The following is a 16,084-nucleotide window of genomic DNA, read 5'->3' as shown; positions in this document are numbered from 1 at the left end:
AGTTTTGAAATATAAATAAATAAAAATAATAAAAAAATAAAAAGCCACTCAAAATATATCACTTTAAATTATAAGAAAAAGTTATAAAAAAATATTTTTTAATAAAAAAAAAATGTTCTATGGTTTATCTCTATATCTAAAAACATATTAATCATTGAAATATATTTGGACTGTATGGGTCTGGCGATTTTATTGGGCCGAATGGCAAAGGTAAACAATATTCATACGTCACAAGAAATCAAATATCTCTTTCTATCGTTGTCAGTTAAACTGTCCACATAATTCCACATGAGTCATTTACGATTTATGTGTCTCATGAAACGATTAGCTAAACAGCACAACCAATATTAAGTTTATAGTTATATCAAGGTAAAAAAATCAATAATCAACTTTAAAAATAATTGGGCCATTTAGACTAACCTTAATCATGGATCTATGAGGAAATCAATAAATACATGTCAATATGAACAATAAATACATGTCAAATATATAATTATTCAAATTTTATCTTACATTAATTATAATATTTATCATTTTATCCGAATCACCGTCTTAACATGGATGCACCTTCGATAAGTACACCTTAGTCGGTTGACTTACAAAAATACAAAACAAACGAAATAACAGAAAAAATTAAAAATCTTAAAAATTATTGGAATAAACCTTCGACCATTAGTCTAAAATAATATTCATATAGTACATTAAGTTCGACATAGATATTATAAATCAAATTTTCAAACTCTGATATTATGCAAATTATTGCCAATGACCGTCCTACAAGTTTAAATAAATTATTTGGGTTGATTTCAATTATGTCACATTTTTCACAATAAAAAGAGGCAACTCTTTCACATTATCAAAAAATACTTCTCATAAAAAGTATTAGAAAAGAAATATTAACAAATTTAACAAGAGCAGTTTGAAGTCAACCTTGCACCGCGCTTAAGCAGAAGCAGCCTCATATCCACCTTATCATATCATCAATCAATTGATCATCCATGTCTGCTTCGATCCCTCTCCTCCTCCTTTTGACCTTCTTAATATCATCCATTGTCTCCTTCATCTTCCTGCGTCGAAACCACACCAAAGATGACCCGAGAAACCCGCCGGGACCACCACCCTTCCCGGTCATCGGTAACCTCCACATGCTGGGGAAGCTCCCGCACCGCACGCTCCAGGCCCTGGCCCAACAATACGGGCCCATCATGTCCCTGCGCCTGGGTCAGGTCCCAACCGTTGTCGTCTCCTCCTCCGAGGCCGCCCAACACTTCTTCAAATCACACGACGTCGTTTTCGCTAGCCGTCCAATACTCGAAGCGTCCAAGTACTTCGGCTACGGCTCCAAGGGACTAGTGTTCTCGGAGTACGGCCCGTACTGGCGGCACATGAGGAAAGTGTGCACGCTCCAACTTCTGAGCGCGTCGAAGGTGGAGTCCTTCGCGCCGCTGAGGAAGCGGGAGCTGGAGCTGGTAGTGAAGTCGGTGGAGGCGCGCGCCGCAAGAGGGGAGGTGTTGGACCTTAGCATGGTGATGCACGACGTTGTGGAGGATATCGTGTACAAAATGGTGCTCGGGTGTAGCAAGCACGATGAGTTTGATTTGAAGGGGTTGATTCAGACCGGGATGAACATCACCGGAGCGTTTAATTTAGCGGATTATGTGCCTTGGCTTGGTTCTTTGGATCTTCAGGTATATATACTAAATAACGCAACCGTAATCTTTTCTTTTCTTTACACAGTAACTTTATGTCACAGTAGCAAAAATAGTAAGGAACATTTCTAGGAAGCATAACTATAAGTACATGTTGGAAATTATTTTTGAGTGTTAAACATATTTCTTGGAGAAGAATATTCTTTGTATTTACCAGTTTGAAATTAGATTTTTTCACAAGTTTAAAATAAATGTATTTGCTTAACTTTTATAGAAATGTATGGGAGCAGTGTGATCTACGCTATCTTTTATTGGACAATCATTTTCTGTAATGTAATTAATGAAATGAATTTGCAGTGAAGCATTTAATGATTAAAATGAATGAATTTTTACAAGTTTGAAGGCCAAAGGGATGATTTTAATATTAGGATTAGAAGGGAGTTACAGCCTATATTTTTTATGTTTTTTCTGGTATTTAATTTACTGTCAAGTTTCTTTGTGATAGATTGGCAACATGTTGTCCTGATTTTTAGGATGGAAATGGAGTGTTACTTTCAATCTCTTGTATGTGAACAAGTAATTTAAGTTTTATTATCAGGGATTGAATCGAAGTTACAAGAAAATTAGTACAGCGCTTGACCAAGTGTTGGAAAAGATAATAAAGGAGCATGAACAGGGTTCAAATGCTCAAAATGAACAGCACCATAAGGACTTCATAGACATATTACTCTCGCTGATGTACCAACCCATCGATCCTCGTGATGAACAAAGCCATGTCATTGATCAAACTAACATCAAGGCTATACTGTTAGATATGATTGCTGGGGCATTTGAAACTTCTGCAACTGTGGTGGAGTGGACGCTATCTGAACTCCTGAGGCATCCAAGAGTGATGAAAAAGCTTCAAGATGAGCTAGATAATGTGGTTGGAAGGAACAAATTAGTGGAGGAAAATGATTTGGTGAAGTTAAATTACTTGGATATTGTGATCAAGGAGACATTGAGATTATATCCTCCTGGACCATTAGTTCCTCGAGAGTCAACAGAGGATGCTACTGTTCAGGGTTACTTCTTAAAGAAAAAATCAAGAATCATAATAAACTTATGGGCCATGGGAAGAGATTCTAAGGTATGGTCTGATAATGCTGAAGTATTTTATCCAGAGAGATTCATCGATAACAATTTAGACTTCAGAGGATATGACTTTAAATATACGCCATTTGGTTTTGGTCGAAGGGGATGCCCAGGAATAAACCTAGGCTTAGCAACAGTTAAACTTGTAGTGGCTCAATTAGTACATTGTTTTAGTTGGGAACTTCCAGGAGGTATGGCCCCAGATGAGTTGGATATGAATGAGAAATTTGGCCTCACGATACCCAGAGTGAAGCACTTGTTTGCTGTACCCAGGAATCGTTTTCTCAGGGAATCTTGTAATGAATACAATTGATTTCAGTTTGACATAAAGCATGATATGGTTTCAGACTATAATATAGTTGTCCTACTTTTTTTTTTTTGTAACTTTTGCTATAACACTATAATAAGACACTCGTAGAATATATTTTTGTTGCATACAATATATATGGATGAAATGTTCTGCTGTTTGAGGCTTCTGCTACCATAAAATTGATGACTTACATCACAATTCAAACTTCATTTCCGCATTCGAATCTCATTCATTCCCTCATTTACATACAACAAAATCAAAAGTCCTCCAAAATGCAGATTCTATAGAAGATGACGCTTGACATGAGGCCGTGCATGTTTCAGTTCTCGAATGTCAGGCAGTTGCGCAACCTGCTCCAAAAACCAGGTGATGCTACCACCGGTGGTCGTTGGTCGAGTGGGTCAAAAAAGTTTGCTGTTTCACCTAATTCCTCGAATGAATCTACCAGGTTTTGAAGCCTTGCCACAAATTCAATCAGAAGCGAGATAAATGTTGCTAGAGACAGTGAAGTAGCACTCTCGTAGGTTTTTGATTCTTGACCCTCTTTGGCCACTGGATTTGATTTCTGGTAAATCTGATCGGGCCAAGATAATTCTTTCCTGAACATGTTTGGAGAGGCATCAGTTGGAGGGTTATCGGCTAAAGTTACGTTTCCTTCCCAAGAATGTGGAACTTCAACCATTCTAAGATCAAGTACTGCTTCACTACGAGACTTGTGCTCAAGAAACTTTCCTTCTTGTTGAGGATCACTCTCCTCATCCTCAATTGGGCGGTTTCCAATTTCCCAGCTCTCTGAATTCACAAGAAGGTATGATTTTTGATCAATTTTCCGTTGCAATTGCTCTGCTGCTACGTGCACTTCAAACAGCAAGTCTCCAGGACCTAGTTTCTCCATCTTTTTAACCTTGCTTCCAAGTTCACGCAACACTCTTGCCCCTTCACAACCCACCCTTTGAACCTCACTACGGAAAACTAGTCTCTTCTCAGCTGGGGCCTATTTATCACAGAAATAAATAAAAGAAATCTAAATGCTTTCTATTATAACATTAATGAAGATCTTATTCATTAATTTACTATTATATAAATATTTATATGTAATTCATTTTTATAATAAAAAGAAAATATGGTTAAACTACTTTCACCTAAGCTAAAATTGTTTCTGTTAGTTATCTCAGAAGACTTGTTTAAACTCGCTTAAAAAGAAGCTTACAGAGATATATCGTAAGTCATTCTTATGATTTCTTTAAAATACTTACACAAGCATTTATATCATAAAGATATATTAAATTATACATAAACTCTTCTAAATAGCCTTCACCTTACTTGTTCTTTTTTATTTAAAAAACATTTAATTACAACAATATCTATTGAGATTTACACATGAACCCCTCCTTTTAATTTATACTACGTAAAACCCCGTACTTTTGTGACCCGTGAGGATTGCATCAGTAGATTTTATGTAACATCCAACAAATTGCAACTCATAATTAAGTACATGTTTGTGTTAATTGTCTTGATTGATTAGATGACTTAATACAAGTTTTGATATTTGGTAAATAATCAATTATATGCAACAATTGGAGTTTTAACTATTTTGATGCATGGAAAATGAGTGACAGAAAAAACTAAAAGCCAATAGAAGTACCTGAATTTCAGAAAGTATGCATCCATGCATAGCCATGACCGTAAATGCGCAATGCCTCAGAGCCCCGCTTACTTTCACATAATTCTTCCATGGATATCTGAACATGTTGTAACGACCATGTGGTGGTTCCCACACAGCAAATCCCATCTGCAATCTCCAGCATGTTACAGTCAGTGAAAATGATGATAAACATATATTCATGACCCAGAGAAAACTGAAGCAAACAAACAATACCAATGCATCTTCTTTACTTTTAGATTCAACGGCCGATCTGTAGCCACTGTAAACTGGGTCATCAGAAGCTTGGTAAATAAGAATTTTAGATGGCACCTTTTTATATTCAACACACTGAAGGTAGTGGTTGACAACGCCTGAAAAAGAGAAAACAAAAACACAACAGTTATTAACTTATTACAATACAACCAAGGAAGAAACAAGTTTGAGAGTAACTGAGAATAAGTGAGATGATAAATAAAATATTGCAGAATACCTTCCAAAGATGTTGCAACACCGATGAAGTTTTTGGTGACAAGATTATGCAGATCCTCACCAGCCCAGATAGGGTATATGCAGATATTTACTCCCAAAGAAACAGAAGCCCCAAGTGCAATAAGTAAAAATCTGTTTATAGCTGTATTTAGAAACTCCCCTGTTCGATATCCAGAAACAGTAATGAAACAATACGTGATCAAGAACACGCGGAACCCATATTCATAAGGCTTCAAAGTAGGGTATATTTTTGCATAGGTGGCACAGAATCCTATCAGATCAATCACACAGAAAACCAGAAATAAATATGTCAGAAATGTACATTTTTGGATACAACATATTTTCACAAACAAAACATGAAACCATACCCACAGTGAAGATGTTTACAATAATCATAAGCCGCTGCCAGTCTTCGGCCAATTTTGATAACTCTGCCATCGCCAGAGCAAGTCCTGCAGCCGAAAAAGTTCCCAATCCTCTGTTAAACCCTTTGCTCAGAGTTGCCCCTGCACTAATGCATCATCTTTTATAACAATTTACCAATACAGTAACAGTTACAGATTCATTATGTTAACGTCTACTTCAAACTGAGAAAAGGAGTAAAGGAACAAACAATTGAAAAAATCAAGTGCCCCCACCACCGAAAGAAAAGATATTATTATATTGGGAGCAGTTACAGAGTTATAGTTACAATAATACCTATGCTGAATTCAAAGACTACGACGACAGTTAGAATAGCCCAGACGGAGTAGCGAATCAAATCCTTGAAGGGTTCTTTGAGGTAAATCAAAAACGAAATAAGGGTCAGAGCAAGACCCATTTTTGCAGAGAAAACAATCTTTCTGGGATCAGAGCGACCCATCTCCCATGCCTTCTCAGCCACTTGCTTAGCCGTGTTCCACCGCTTCACCATCCACGACTGTTCTTCCTCTTGCATCATTGCCACGCCAATCCCCATCTGTGAAATATTACCAAAACTCTTCTCCGACAGAAGCCTCTCCTTCTTCTCCGCCAAACCGTGACGAAACGATCCCGATTTCACCAATCTCGGAGCCATTCGAATAGAGATTGAGATGAGTGGCAAGGTAATGAATGTTATGCCGTTCCACTAGTGAAGAGTGTACACGTGAAGTGTTGGAGAGTAAGTACCTGTCTATTAGTGAAGCTGTGTTGTTGAGTTCATACATACAAACAAAAAGCGGAGTCAGGTTTTTCTTTTGATTGTACTGCATTATTTGCATCCTCACAAAAAATGGTTCTTGCAAAAGAAAAATCTTAATTTTGTGGTGGCGTGACTTTCTTGTGTTTCTTACGGAAACCAGGAACCAAACCGCGAGGGTTTTGAACATGACATGATTGGGGCAAAGATTAGTGCAGTTTCGGTTGCATGAGTTCTTGATCGTTTAAAATTGAACACGTCACAGGTTGGGCCCAAATACGAAGAGATGGATATTTATTACTTATTCTTATCCATAAAAACAGTTATATTTATTCAATAGTTCGACTCTTACATAATTGAAAATTTTTATTTATGTTTACGTTAATTTCTTTTATATTGCGTGCTTGAATTTTTATATTTTTCAATGAAATTTTTATTGTATAATTAGTTGGGTTACAGGACTATTATTTTATTCTTTCATGTTTATTTATATATTAAAAAATATAAATTTTGTAATTAATATAAAATAATATTGTAAATATTGCTTTCATGAAATGAAATGGCTCCGATATGAAGATTGACACGGTTACCTACATCAATAATATTGACAACAAAAATTCTTTGTTTGATATAGACATGACATAAAATTTATTGATAGCGTGAAAATCTCGTTATTTAGTATAATTTTAATAAAAACAATATATGTTAATTAATCACAGTATATGTTAATTAATCACAAAAGTTCATACTTTTTAAATGAGTTAAATATGCTTTTTTTTTCTCTAAACAAAGAAAAATTCATTTTTTTATAAACATAGATATAGTTTATTTTAAAAAATTTAAAAATTAATAGAAAAATAGTTATTATAATCTTTTGGGTAAAATTTTTGTGCATATTAACCGACATTTTAGATTAATGTTTAATATGTTTATATCATTTGACAAATAAATATCAAATGTCAATTTGAATGTAAAAAAAAATTAACGTTGATGAATTAAAATAATTATATTCATCGAGAAAATACTCACAAACATAAAGAATATTTTTCATATATGATCAAATATTGACTTAATTTCCTTAATTTATATGTTAGATTAAGAAAAACGTAGAATAAATTCTTCTTAACTCATTTTATTCTAAACAACTAAGATAGTCTTTAACTATTCTAGATTCTATCATGGTTTAATAAAACTGATTATGATAATTATACTAGATGGTAAATAAAGCCTAATTGGGAGAAACTCTTAATACGAGCCTTATCTTAATTACTACTAGATGAGTTACATATAAATGAAACATCACATTAGTAAATTCTCTAATAACTAAGTTCTTCTTTACCTTCTCTCAGGTTCCTTAGCTCTTGACCCTGATATTAGTTTTTTTCAAAGTTTTCTTTGTACTTTTTTTTTTATTTTTTCCATGTTTTCTAATGTATATTATTTTATTAATAGAATTTTTATCTAACCTGATCCGACCTTACTAGGACCAGTTTGAGTAAAAAAAATTAAAAACCAAAAAGAATTTAAACTCGTTAACATAGCGATTTGGATGTAAGTATTTTCTAAAATTTCAGTGATGTTCGTTCATAAGGACATGGCATCATACAAAAACATCGTCGTTTAGCAACCTTGGAAAGTAACTTACATTCAGAATCAAGTTAGCAACCTCTAAAGTAATTTAGAAACAGTAATGCGGATTCTCATTTAGTATATCAGACTCTGCTCGATGAAGCTATCGTCACGACCTACTCCAAGATTCAGTCATAAGGAAGACCGTATTTCAATCCTTAGATTTTGAGCAGTTAAACAACCTGGTCCAAAACCCATGAGATTTTAATGGCTCTTGTTGCTCAAGAGGGTCAGCAAAGTTTGCTGTTTCACTTAGCTCTTCAAATGACTCCACCAGGTTTTGAAGCCTTGCCACAAACTCAATCAGAAGCGATGAAAATGTTGTCAGAGATAGGGCACTAGCACTTTCGAAAGTTTTGAGTTGTTGTTGACCTTCTTTGACCTCCGCATTTGACTTATGATGATAAACATGAGCAGACCAAGATATCTGTTTTCTGGACATGTTTTGAGAGGCATTAGTTGCAGGGTTATTGCCCAGAGTTAAATTTCCATCCCAAGAATGTGGAACTTCAACTGTTCTCAGGTCAAGCACTGCTTCACTACGAGACTTGTGCTCAAGAAATTTTCCTTCTTGTTGAGGATCACTCTCCTCATCTTCAATTGGTCGGTTTCCAATCTCCCAGGTCTCTGAATTCACAAGAAGGTATGATTTTTTATCAATCTTCTGTTGCAGTTCCTCTGCTGCGTCGTGCACTTCATCCAGCAAGTCTTCCCGGTCTAGTTTCTCCATCTTTTGAACTTTGTTTCCAAGTTCACGTAACACTTTCGCCCCTTCACAACCTACCCTTCGAAGCTCACTACGAAAAACCTGTCTCTTCTCAGCTGGGGCCTATGCATCACAGAAGAAAGTTAAGAGAACACAACAGGGCATTATCAGAAAGTTGGCAGAGAAGAAGTACCTGAATTTCAGAAAGTATGCATCCATGCATAGCCATGACCATAAATGCGCAATGCCTCAGAGCCCCGCTTAATTTCACGTAATTCTTCCATGGATATTTACGCATTTTGTAATGACCGTGTGGTGGTTCCCACACAGCAAAATTCATCTTCAATCACCAGCACATGAGAACGAGTCAAAATGATGTCAAACATATATATTCATGAACCAGAGAAAAAAACTGAAGGGTACTACTACTACTACTACTGTACCAATGCATCTTCTTTACTTGTCGATTCAACAACCGATCTGTACCCATTGTAAATTGGATCTTCAGCAGCTTGGTAAGTAAGAATTTTCGATGGCACCTTCTTGTATTCAACACAATGAAGGTAGTTATTGACAACACCTGGCAAAGAGAGACAAGCTCAACAGAGTTATACTGTTGGGGTAAATACGTCAGACTAAGATTCTATGCATTATAAATCATTGTTCTTTATTTCATTAAATAGTTAATTTTACTATAGTTAGATAAAGTGGAAAAGTTAGAATCAGATTAATTTTCTACTATAGTAGATTGATGGTTACTGTTCTATAAAAAGACGTTATACTAGACAATATCAGTGTTACTTACTTCCTTTTCTTTTTTCTGCACGCCCCACAATATTTACAATGGGTTACTTTTGTTTGATTTTAGTTCCACTATTGAAGAAAACTTTAAAATTTAAATGTGTTAAATTTGAACATAAAGTAGATTCCTTCATTCTGATACACATGTTAAGAACACTGTTTTTAACTGTCATGTATACAACCTAGGAAACATGTTTGAGAAGCAACAAACCAAATGATGTTGCAAAGATGACATTGTGCTGTACCTTCCAAAGATGTTGCAAGATCCCTGAAATTTTTTATGACAAGATTATGCAGATCCTCTCCAGCCCAGATAGGATATATACAGATATTTACTCCCAAAGAGACAGCAGCACCGAGTGCAATGAGGACAAATCTATTTATAGCAGTATCAACAAATTCCCCTGTCTGATACCCGGATACAGTAATGAAACAGTACGTGATCAAGAACACGCGGAACCCGTATTCATAAGGCTTGAAAGAAGGGTATAGTTTTGTGTAAGTGGCAGAAAATCCTAGCAGATCAATCACACAGAATACGCATATTCAGAAGACCAATTCATAAGCAAAAAGACACACTCACGTGGATCATAAAACAAAAGTTTTTTTCACAAACAAGAAATGAAATGAAAGTGAGTGTGAAACCAGACCTACAATGAAGATGAATATAATAATTATAAGCTCCTCCCATTTTCCAGCCAATGTTGATAACTCAGCCATTCCCAGAGAAAGTGCTCCAGCCAACAAGGCCCCAAATCCACCATTCAAGCTCTTGCTCAGAGTTGCCCCTGCAGTGTGTTCGATCACAACTTATAAACATTCGACTGATACGAAGATTAGACAGATAGACCACCCTTGACCCAAAGAAAAACATGAAAAGGATTTGAAGGTTAGAACAGGATCAACATCACCTACAGTTTTACAATTTATTCTAAAAAAAAAAAAAAAACATGATTAAAATTGCATTCTAGTTAGGTATACATGTACCTATGCTGAATTCGAAGACTACGACAACAGTGAGAATGGCCCAGACACAGTAAAGACTCATGTCCTTGAAGGGTTCTCTGAGGAAAATCAAAAGTGAAAGAAGGGTCAAAGCAAGACCCGTTTTTGCAGAAAAGATTATCTTTCTTGGATCAGAGCGACCCATTTCCCATGCTTTCCCAGTTACACGCTTAACCTTGTTCCACCACTTCAAAATCCTCGATTGCTCTTCCTGTTGCATCACCATGCCAATCCCTATCTGAGAAATGTCACTGCTACTCTTCCCCGAGAGAAGCCTCTCCTCATTCTCCGTCAAACCGTGACGGAACGACCCCGATTTCACCAATTTCGGAGCCATTTTTTGTAACCAGAGAAAGTGGGAACCAAACCGATTGATGTAATTGCTATTCTGTTTCAAGAACTTTACGTTGACATGTGTTTTGGTGATAGACGAATGATCTACTGAACTAATTTCACCCTCACAAAACCTTTTCCCGCAGATTATTATATTATCTTGGTTATTATTTTTGGAACTGCACTAGTTTTTTGTGAACTTGAATCACTCCACTTTTAAGGAAATATTAGTCTAATTTGGTTTTTGCTTTGTTTTGTCGTGGTTGGGAACAGAAGCTGATAGAAGACATGACATCACTGAGACAAAGAAGAGAGCAGAATGTGATGCTTCAAATAATCTGCGTTCAAAGTTCAAGAAGATAAGCCCCAATTTCCCTCAAAGAACAAGAAGAGAGAGGATGACTACTGCCACTGGATAATTTATTATATGAGATAAGTTTCCTAAATTTTACAATACACTAGAATGTTATATATGTTTTTATATCTTTGTTTTTTATAAAGATTAGAATCGGTTTATTTATAAAATTTTGATTTAATTTAGTTTTCAAAATTTTAGATACCACGGATTTAGATTTTGTAATAAAATTTTGTTAATTTTATTTTGAGTTTTAAATATATTTTAAGATAATATTTAATTTATTATTGAAATAAAAATATTTTAAATTATATAAATAATTCAATTATTATCATTAATAATATTTAAAACATTAGAAAAAATTTAATTAAGTTGAAAGAATTAAATTCATACGATTTAATTTTATTAATAGAAGATCAAATTGGTGTAAAATTTAAAAAAATAATAATAATTATAATTTTTACTGAAATTTAAAAAATAAAAAACATATTTAACTGAAAAATATAATGCTTCAAAGGATAAATGCATGATTGATTTGTCACTTATATAAGATCTTCAAGATAATAACTTAAGAATATCAAACTTTCAAGACATTTTAAAATTTTAAAAAAATTGTAATTCTCGTTGACTTCCACGTACTTTGGTAAGTGAAGGATAACTCTTTATTTATTGGAAAAAATGGTTTATGAAACATCCAAAGAAGTGTTAAAGAAAGCAAATAAATAAAACCTTGTATGACAAAAATTATATGATAGTAATGTAAAGAGAAAATTATAATCTTGTCATTAAGAAGGTGATAACACTGTTTCTTCATCATATTTTTTAAAACATGTTACCATACACTTTTCAAAGAAGCCTCTAAATTTTACAAATCATACTATATTTTCTAATTTTTTTTTCAACATTCTTCATCTTTTTCTCATTGTCCTTCCTTTAAAAAAACCTTCTTTCTTTCTTTAGTCAATACTTTTTTTTATACTCGCATTATTTTATCCTTTTTGAGAAAAATTAGCCTTTAACTTTAAATCTTTAGTGTACCTGCATTATATATAGGTATATATTTGATTTTTGTTCTAAGATCAAATAAAGACCAGCATATTTTGCTGTGTGCGTATGGATTTTGTGTAGAAAGTTTAATACCTGTAAGATGCACTTTATCTTTTTGTTTTTTTTTGTAAAACTTTTTCAATATAATCATTTTTAGTTATATCTTTGCAAATATTTTCAATTTGGTAATGTTAACTGTATCGTATATCGTATGACTTATCGACATCTTTAATCAGATTCTCAGTTAGATGACTTAAGGATAAGCAATTGAAGACCATCCGTTACAAATAGATAATCTCTTGGATTATTAATGTGGTAATTTTTTTGAAGTAATTTATGGAAACTCATGATCCGAATGATCACCGTCATTACTTTAGTGAAATTTTATCGTCATTTTTTTTTAATTCTTAATTAAAATAAATTCTTACCTACCGAACCGAACATAATAAAAACAAATAAGTTGGATTCAGGAGTATTAATGGATTATGAAAGCATTAAGGTTTGTGTGGTGATGAGCTCCACGTTGAACATGTGCGTGATTTGCCTTCTCGTCCTAACTTTTCTAAAATGCAAGTCACGATCTTCTTTATTTCGTGCTTTCTAAATTCAGCAATTATGTAGGTTTTATAAAGTAAAAGAAAAACCATATCATTTAAATTATGAGTGTGGCCACCCAACATTTAAAGCCCAACAATACTGGCAACAACTGACAATAACATTCAAATTATAAAACTATTCAAATCTTAAGGACACGTATTATCAGAATTTGTTTTATCATATTACAATATTCATTTATGGACATTTAAAATTCCAAACTATCATCACCCTTCTCATTCATCTTTATATCTCCTTTATGTCGGTATTTTGGATTGATGGAGTTCTATATCCATTAGGTATAAAGATAGTTTCATAGTATTTAAGTAAAGATTAAATGCATTTTTTTATCTCTTAGCTTTTAGTTAGAATTTGAAAATTTAATTTTTTATATGTAAAAATATGTAAATTTATTTATTTTAATTAAATTTTGTTAAGTTTATTTTACATTTTAAATATATTTTTTAATTAATATTAAAACAAAAATGGGTCAAACAATGAAAATAATTCATAAAAAGATTTTTGAGGTTAGATAAACTTAACACATTTAAGTTAAAATGAATAATTTCATACCGTTTTAAAGTTGAAGGATTAAATTGAACTAAATTTTTGAAGAGTTATTAATTTCAATTCTTAATAAAAGTTAAAAAATTAAAAATATATTTAATTTTTAAAAAAATACATATCAAATCTTATAAGTCAATTTTATAAACTTGAATTTAAGTTAAAAATTTTTCTTAATATGGTAACAAAGTTATTTAAAATTTATCTTAATAAAATTTATTATTTATTATAATAAATAAACTTCAAATTTAGTTATCATAAAATTTGTTTGTAACATTAAATAAACTTAACAAAATTTAATTAAAATAACTAAATTCAACATACAATTATAAAGTTAGAAAAAATTGGTCCAAAAAGACATTAATTTTAATCTTCACTTAAAAATTAAAAATAAAAAATATATTTAATTTCAAATAAATACAAATCGTATCTTATAATTCAGTTTAATAAAATTAAATTAAATTTAAAATCTATATCTTACTATAATATCAAGATCATTTAAAATTGATCTAAAAAAAATTTAATCATTAAATATATTTATCAATATTTAATCTCACGAGATATATATATATATATATATATATATATATGAAAAATAAAAGGTATTAAAATCCAAATCAAGATAAAACGGATTTAACGTATATAAATAAACACAAATTTATCTGTTAAAACAATTTTGTAAAATTAAAGTGCATCTCTTAATAATCTTAATAAAAAAACTATTTTCGGATGTAATAAAAAGAAGCACGTTCTTCAACATTTCTACAACGTGAGATATAAGATACTTGTAGTTCCTGTATGTTTGCCTAATTCTGCAGTATTATTAACCCCAAAAAGGGTTGAAGAGACGTAAGAATTTTAAACTCTGCAGAAGCCAACAAAATTGTCCATTTGATGGAATGGTCATTATCAAAACACGACAAAACATTTTCAAACTAATAATCGTTAAAAAATATGGAATTTGACTTCATCTTCGTGTTTTGTGTTCGTAAATTCATAAATATGTACAACTATATAACATCATACTTTTCTTTTGTCACTAAATTGCTGTTACAGCAACCTAAAAACCCGAAATAGTCAACAATTTTGGGTGAAAGAGAAAGAAAGATATATAGAGATGGAGAAAGGCAAAAGAATTTAACCAAATTTCAAAACCATCAATTCAAAAACCAAGCATATTTTATCTTTTTCCTTTTGTTAAAGCAAAAATGTTACTTTGAGAACAAAAAAAAGTTTACAGTAGCCTTTTTGTACAAGAATTCTCCTTTTTTTTTCTTTCTTTTTGTTAAAGAATTAGATTCTGGCAGTAATAAGATACATAATGATTCTCCACTTTATGTATAAGCCATGTCCACGTACAAACAGAATACTTTATTTATTTCTCTACGGACTTTGATTCATCTCTTCATTTTTTAAGGATTTTTTTTTTTATAGTAATGAAATAAATGAGACAAAATACTTAGTTAGTCCAATGAGGTTCAACATGGTTAAACACATTAATTTGATTTTATTTAATTTCAGTATTCGACTTTTCTTAAACAAAATACACTCTTTTACCTACCCAACATAAATGGAAAAATTGGATTAAGCGCGTAACAATTTTAAAAACATAAAATGAAATGGTTAAATTTGTAAATTATAAATATTTTATACATAACTTAAAAAAAAAATAAAATTTTGTTTATACTAGTTTTTTTTATAAATTAACTTCATTTTAATTTTCTTATAAGTCATCAGAAAATAAAATTATCCGAAGATATCCGTACTATATAAAGTATTTTATCTCCTCTCGACATTCCTATTGTGCAAAAGATAAAGGAAAAAGGTGAAACAAATGTGTGTAGAAATCGCATCTTCTTCTTTTTTTCCTACAGGTGAGAATAAATTTTTTTGCATGAAAAGTTTGGATGACAAAATTATGTAAAATTTGTGCCTATTTCGTATTTAATATTCATTAAATCAATTGAGAGTAAAAAAAAATGTAAAATTATAATTTATTCCAGGGTTTTACAACTAGTTTTCTTCTTTGAAATTACTCCAGAGTCGATGCATGTAAAGGTATAATTGTAGTTTGGACTAAATAGATTTATGAGATTCATTTTTTTTTTCTTGGTCGAAATAGATTTAACAATAAAACAGCATTATCCATCACTAATGCAAAATCTTCTGGCCCATTAGTGCAACGCTCAGCCCATTCTTTAACAATAATTTCGGTATGCAAAATAAAATTAATAATATTTCTAAAGCGAAATTAAATATAAAAATAATATGAAAAAGTAAATTTCACGAAATTCGTATTAGTTTTTCCTCTCTAACTCACTTCTATACTGTTTCTTTAATACCAACCATTTTGTAATGTTAATTACAAAACATACGTTGTAAGTTTGTTGATTTTCACATTAATATATTAATAATAGTTTTTTTCTTAATTTAAATTTTTTTAGTGATTTTTTATAGATAAATATGACATAATCTTAAGAATCAAGTAAACAAATTATGGATATATTGGTAAATAAATATAGCATTTTTTTTTTTGTTTTTTGCAAAGATGGTCTCAAAATCTCTTAACTTAATTTGATAAAAGAGTTTTACGGATTGCCTAACTGAAAATGGAAGGTTACCACATGGGTTGGTTTTAATTAAGACAGAAACCTAACTTAGTAC

The 16,084-nt window shown here is 32.0% G+C and overlaps 3 protein-coding genes across 4 annotated transcripts; 1 reads left to right on the top strand and 2 right to left on the bottom strand.

Moving 5' to 3' along the window:
* Positions 1 to 882: 882 nt before the first annotated feature.
* On the top strand, positions 883 to 3,250 carry LOC114178988 (cytochrome P450 CYP736A12-like). The gene is made up of 2 exons (XM_028065162.2): positions 883 to 1,688; positions 2,248 to 3,250. The coding sequence occupies exons 1-2, from the start codon at positions 999 to 1,001 to the stop codon at positions 3,094 to 3,096; spliced, it is 1,539 nt and encodes a 512-aa protein (XP_027920963.2). The 5' UTR covers positions 883 to 998; the 3' UTR covers positions 3,097 to 3,250.
* LOC114178986 (aluminum-activated malate transporter 9-like) lies at positions 3,199 to 6,599 on the bottom strand. 2 transcript variants are annotated; one of them, XM_028065160.2, is made up of 6 exons: positions 5,927 to 6,599; positions 5,596 to 5,679; positions 5,229 to 5,498; positions 4,973 to 5,109; positions 4,739 to 4,885; positions 3,199 to 4,087 (listed from the first exon to the last, which is right to left on the bottom strand). In XM_028065160.2, exons 1-6 carry the CDS (start codon positions 6,282 to 6,284, stop codon positions 3,413 to 3,415), a joined length of 1,671 nt encoding a protein of 556 aa, XP_027920961.1. In that variant the 5' UTR covers positions 6,285 to 6,599; the 3' UTR covers positions 3,199 to 3,412. The 2 variants fall into 2 exon arrangements, with proteins under 2 accessions (XP_027920961.1, XP_027920960.1); XM_028065159.2 differs by having other exon boundaries at positions 5,596 to 5,733; positions 5,927 to 6,598.
* Positions 6,600 to 7,930: 1,331 nt separating this feature from the next.
* Positions 7,931 to 11,276, bottom strand: LOC114178987 (aluminum-activated malate transporter 9-like). The gene is made up of 6 exons (XM_028065161.2): positions 10,510 to 11,276; positions 10,173 to 10,310; positions 9,768 to 10,037; positions 9,165 to 9,301; positions 8,915 to 9,061; positions 7,931 to 8,844 (listed from the first exon to the last, which is right to left on the bottom strand). Exons 1-6 carry the CDS (start codon positions 10,862 to 10,864, stop codon positions 8,167 to 8,169), a joined length of 1,725 nt encoding a protein of 574 aa, XP_027920962.2. The 5' UTR covers positions 10,865 to 11,276; the 3' UTR covers positions 7,931 to 8,166.
* Positions 11,277 to 16,084: the final 4,808 nt, after the last annotated feature.

The sequence above is a fragment of the Vigna unguiculata genome, chromosome 3 (genome assembly GCF_037176805.1).
Source record: "Vigna unguiculata cultivar grain cowpea cultivar isolate G323 ecotype 2 chromosome 3, ASM3717680v1, whole genome shotgun sequence".
NCBI classification, from domain to species: Eukaryota; Viridiplantae; Streptophyta; class Magnoliopsida; order Fabales; family Fabaceae; genus Vigna; species Vigna unguiculata.
This window is presented reverse-complemented; position numbering and strand designations above follow the sequence as displayed.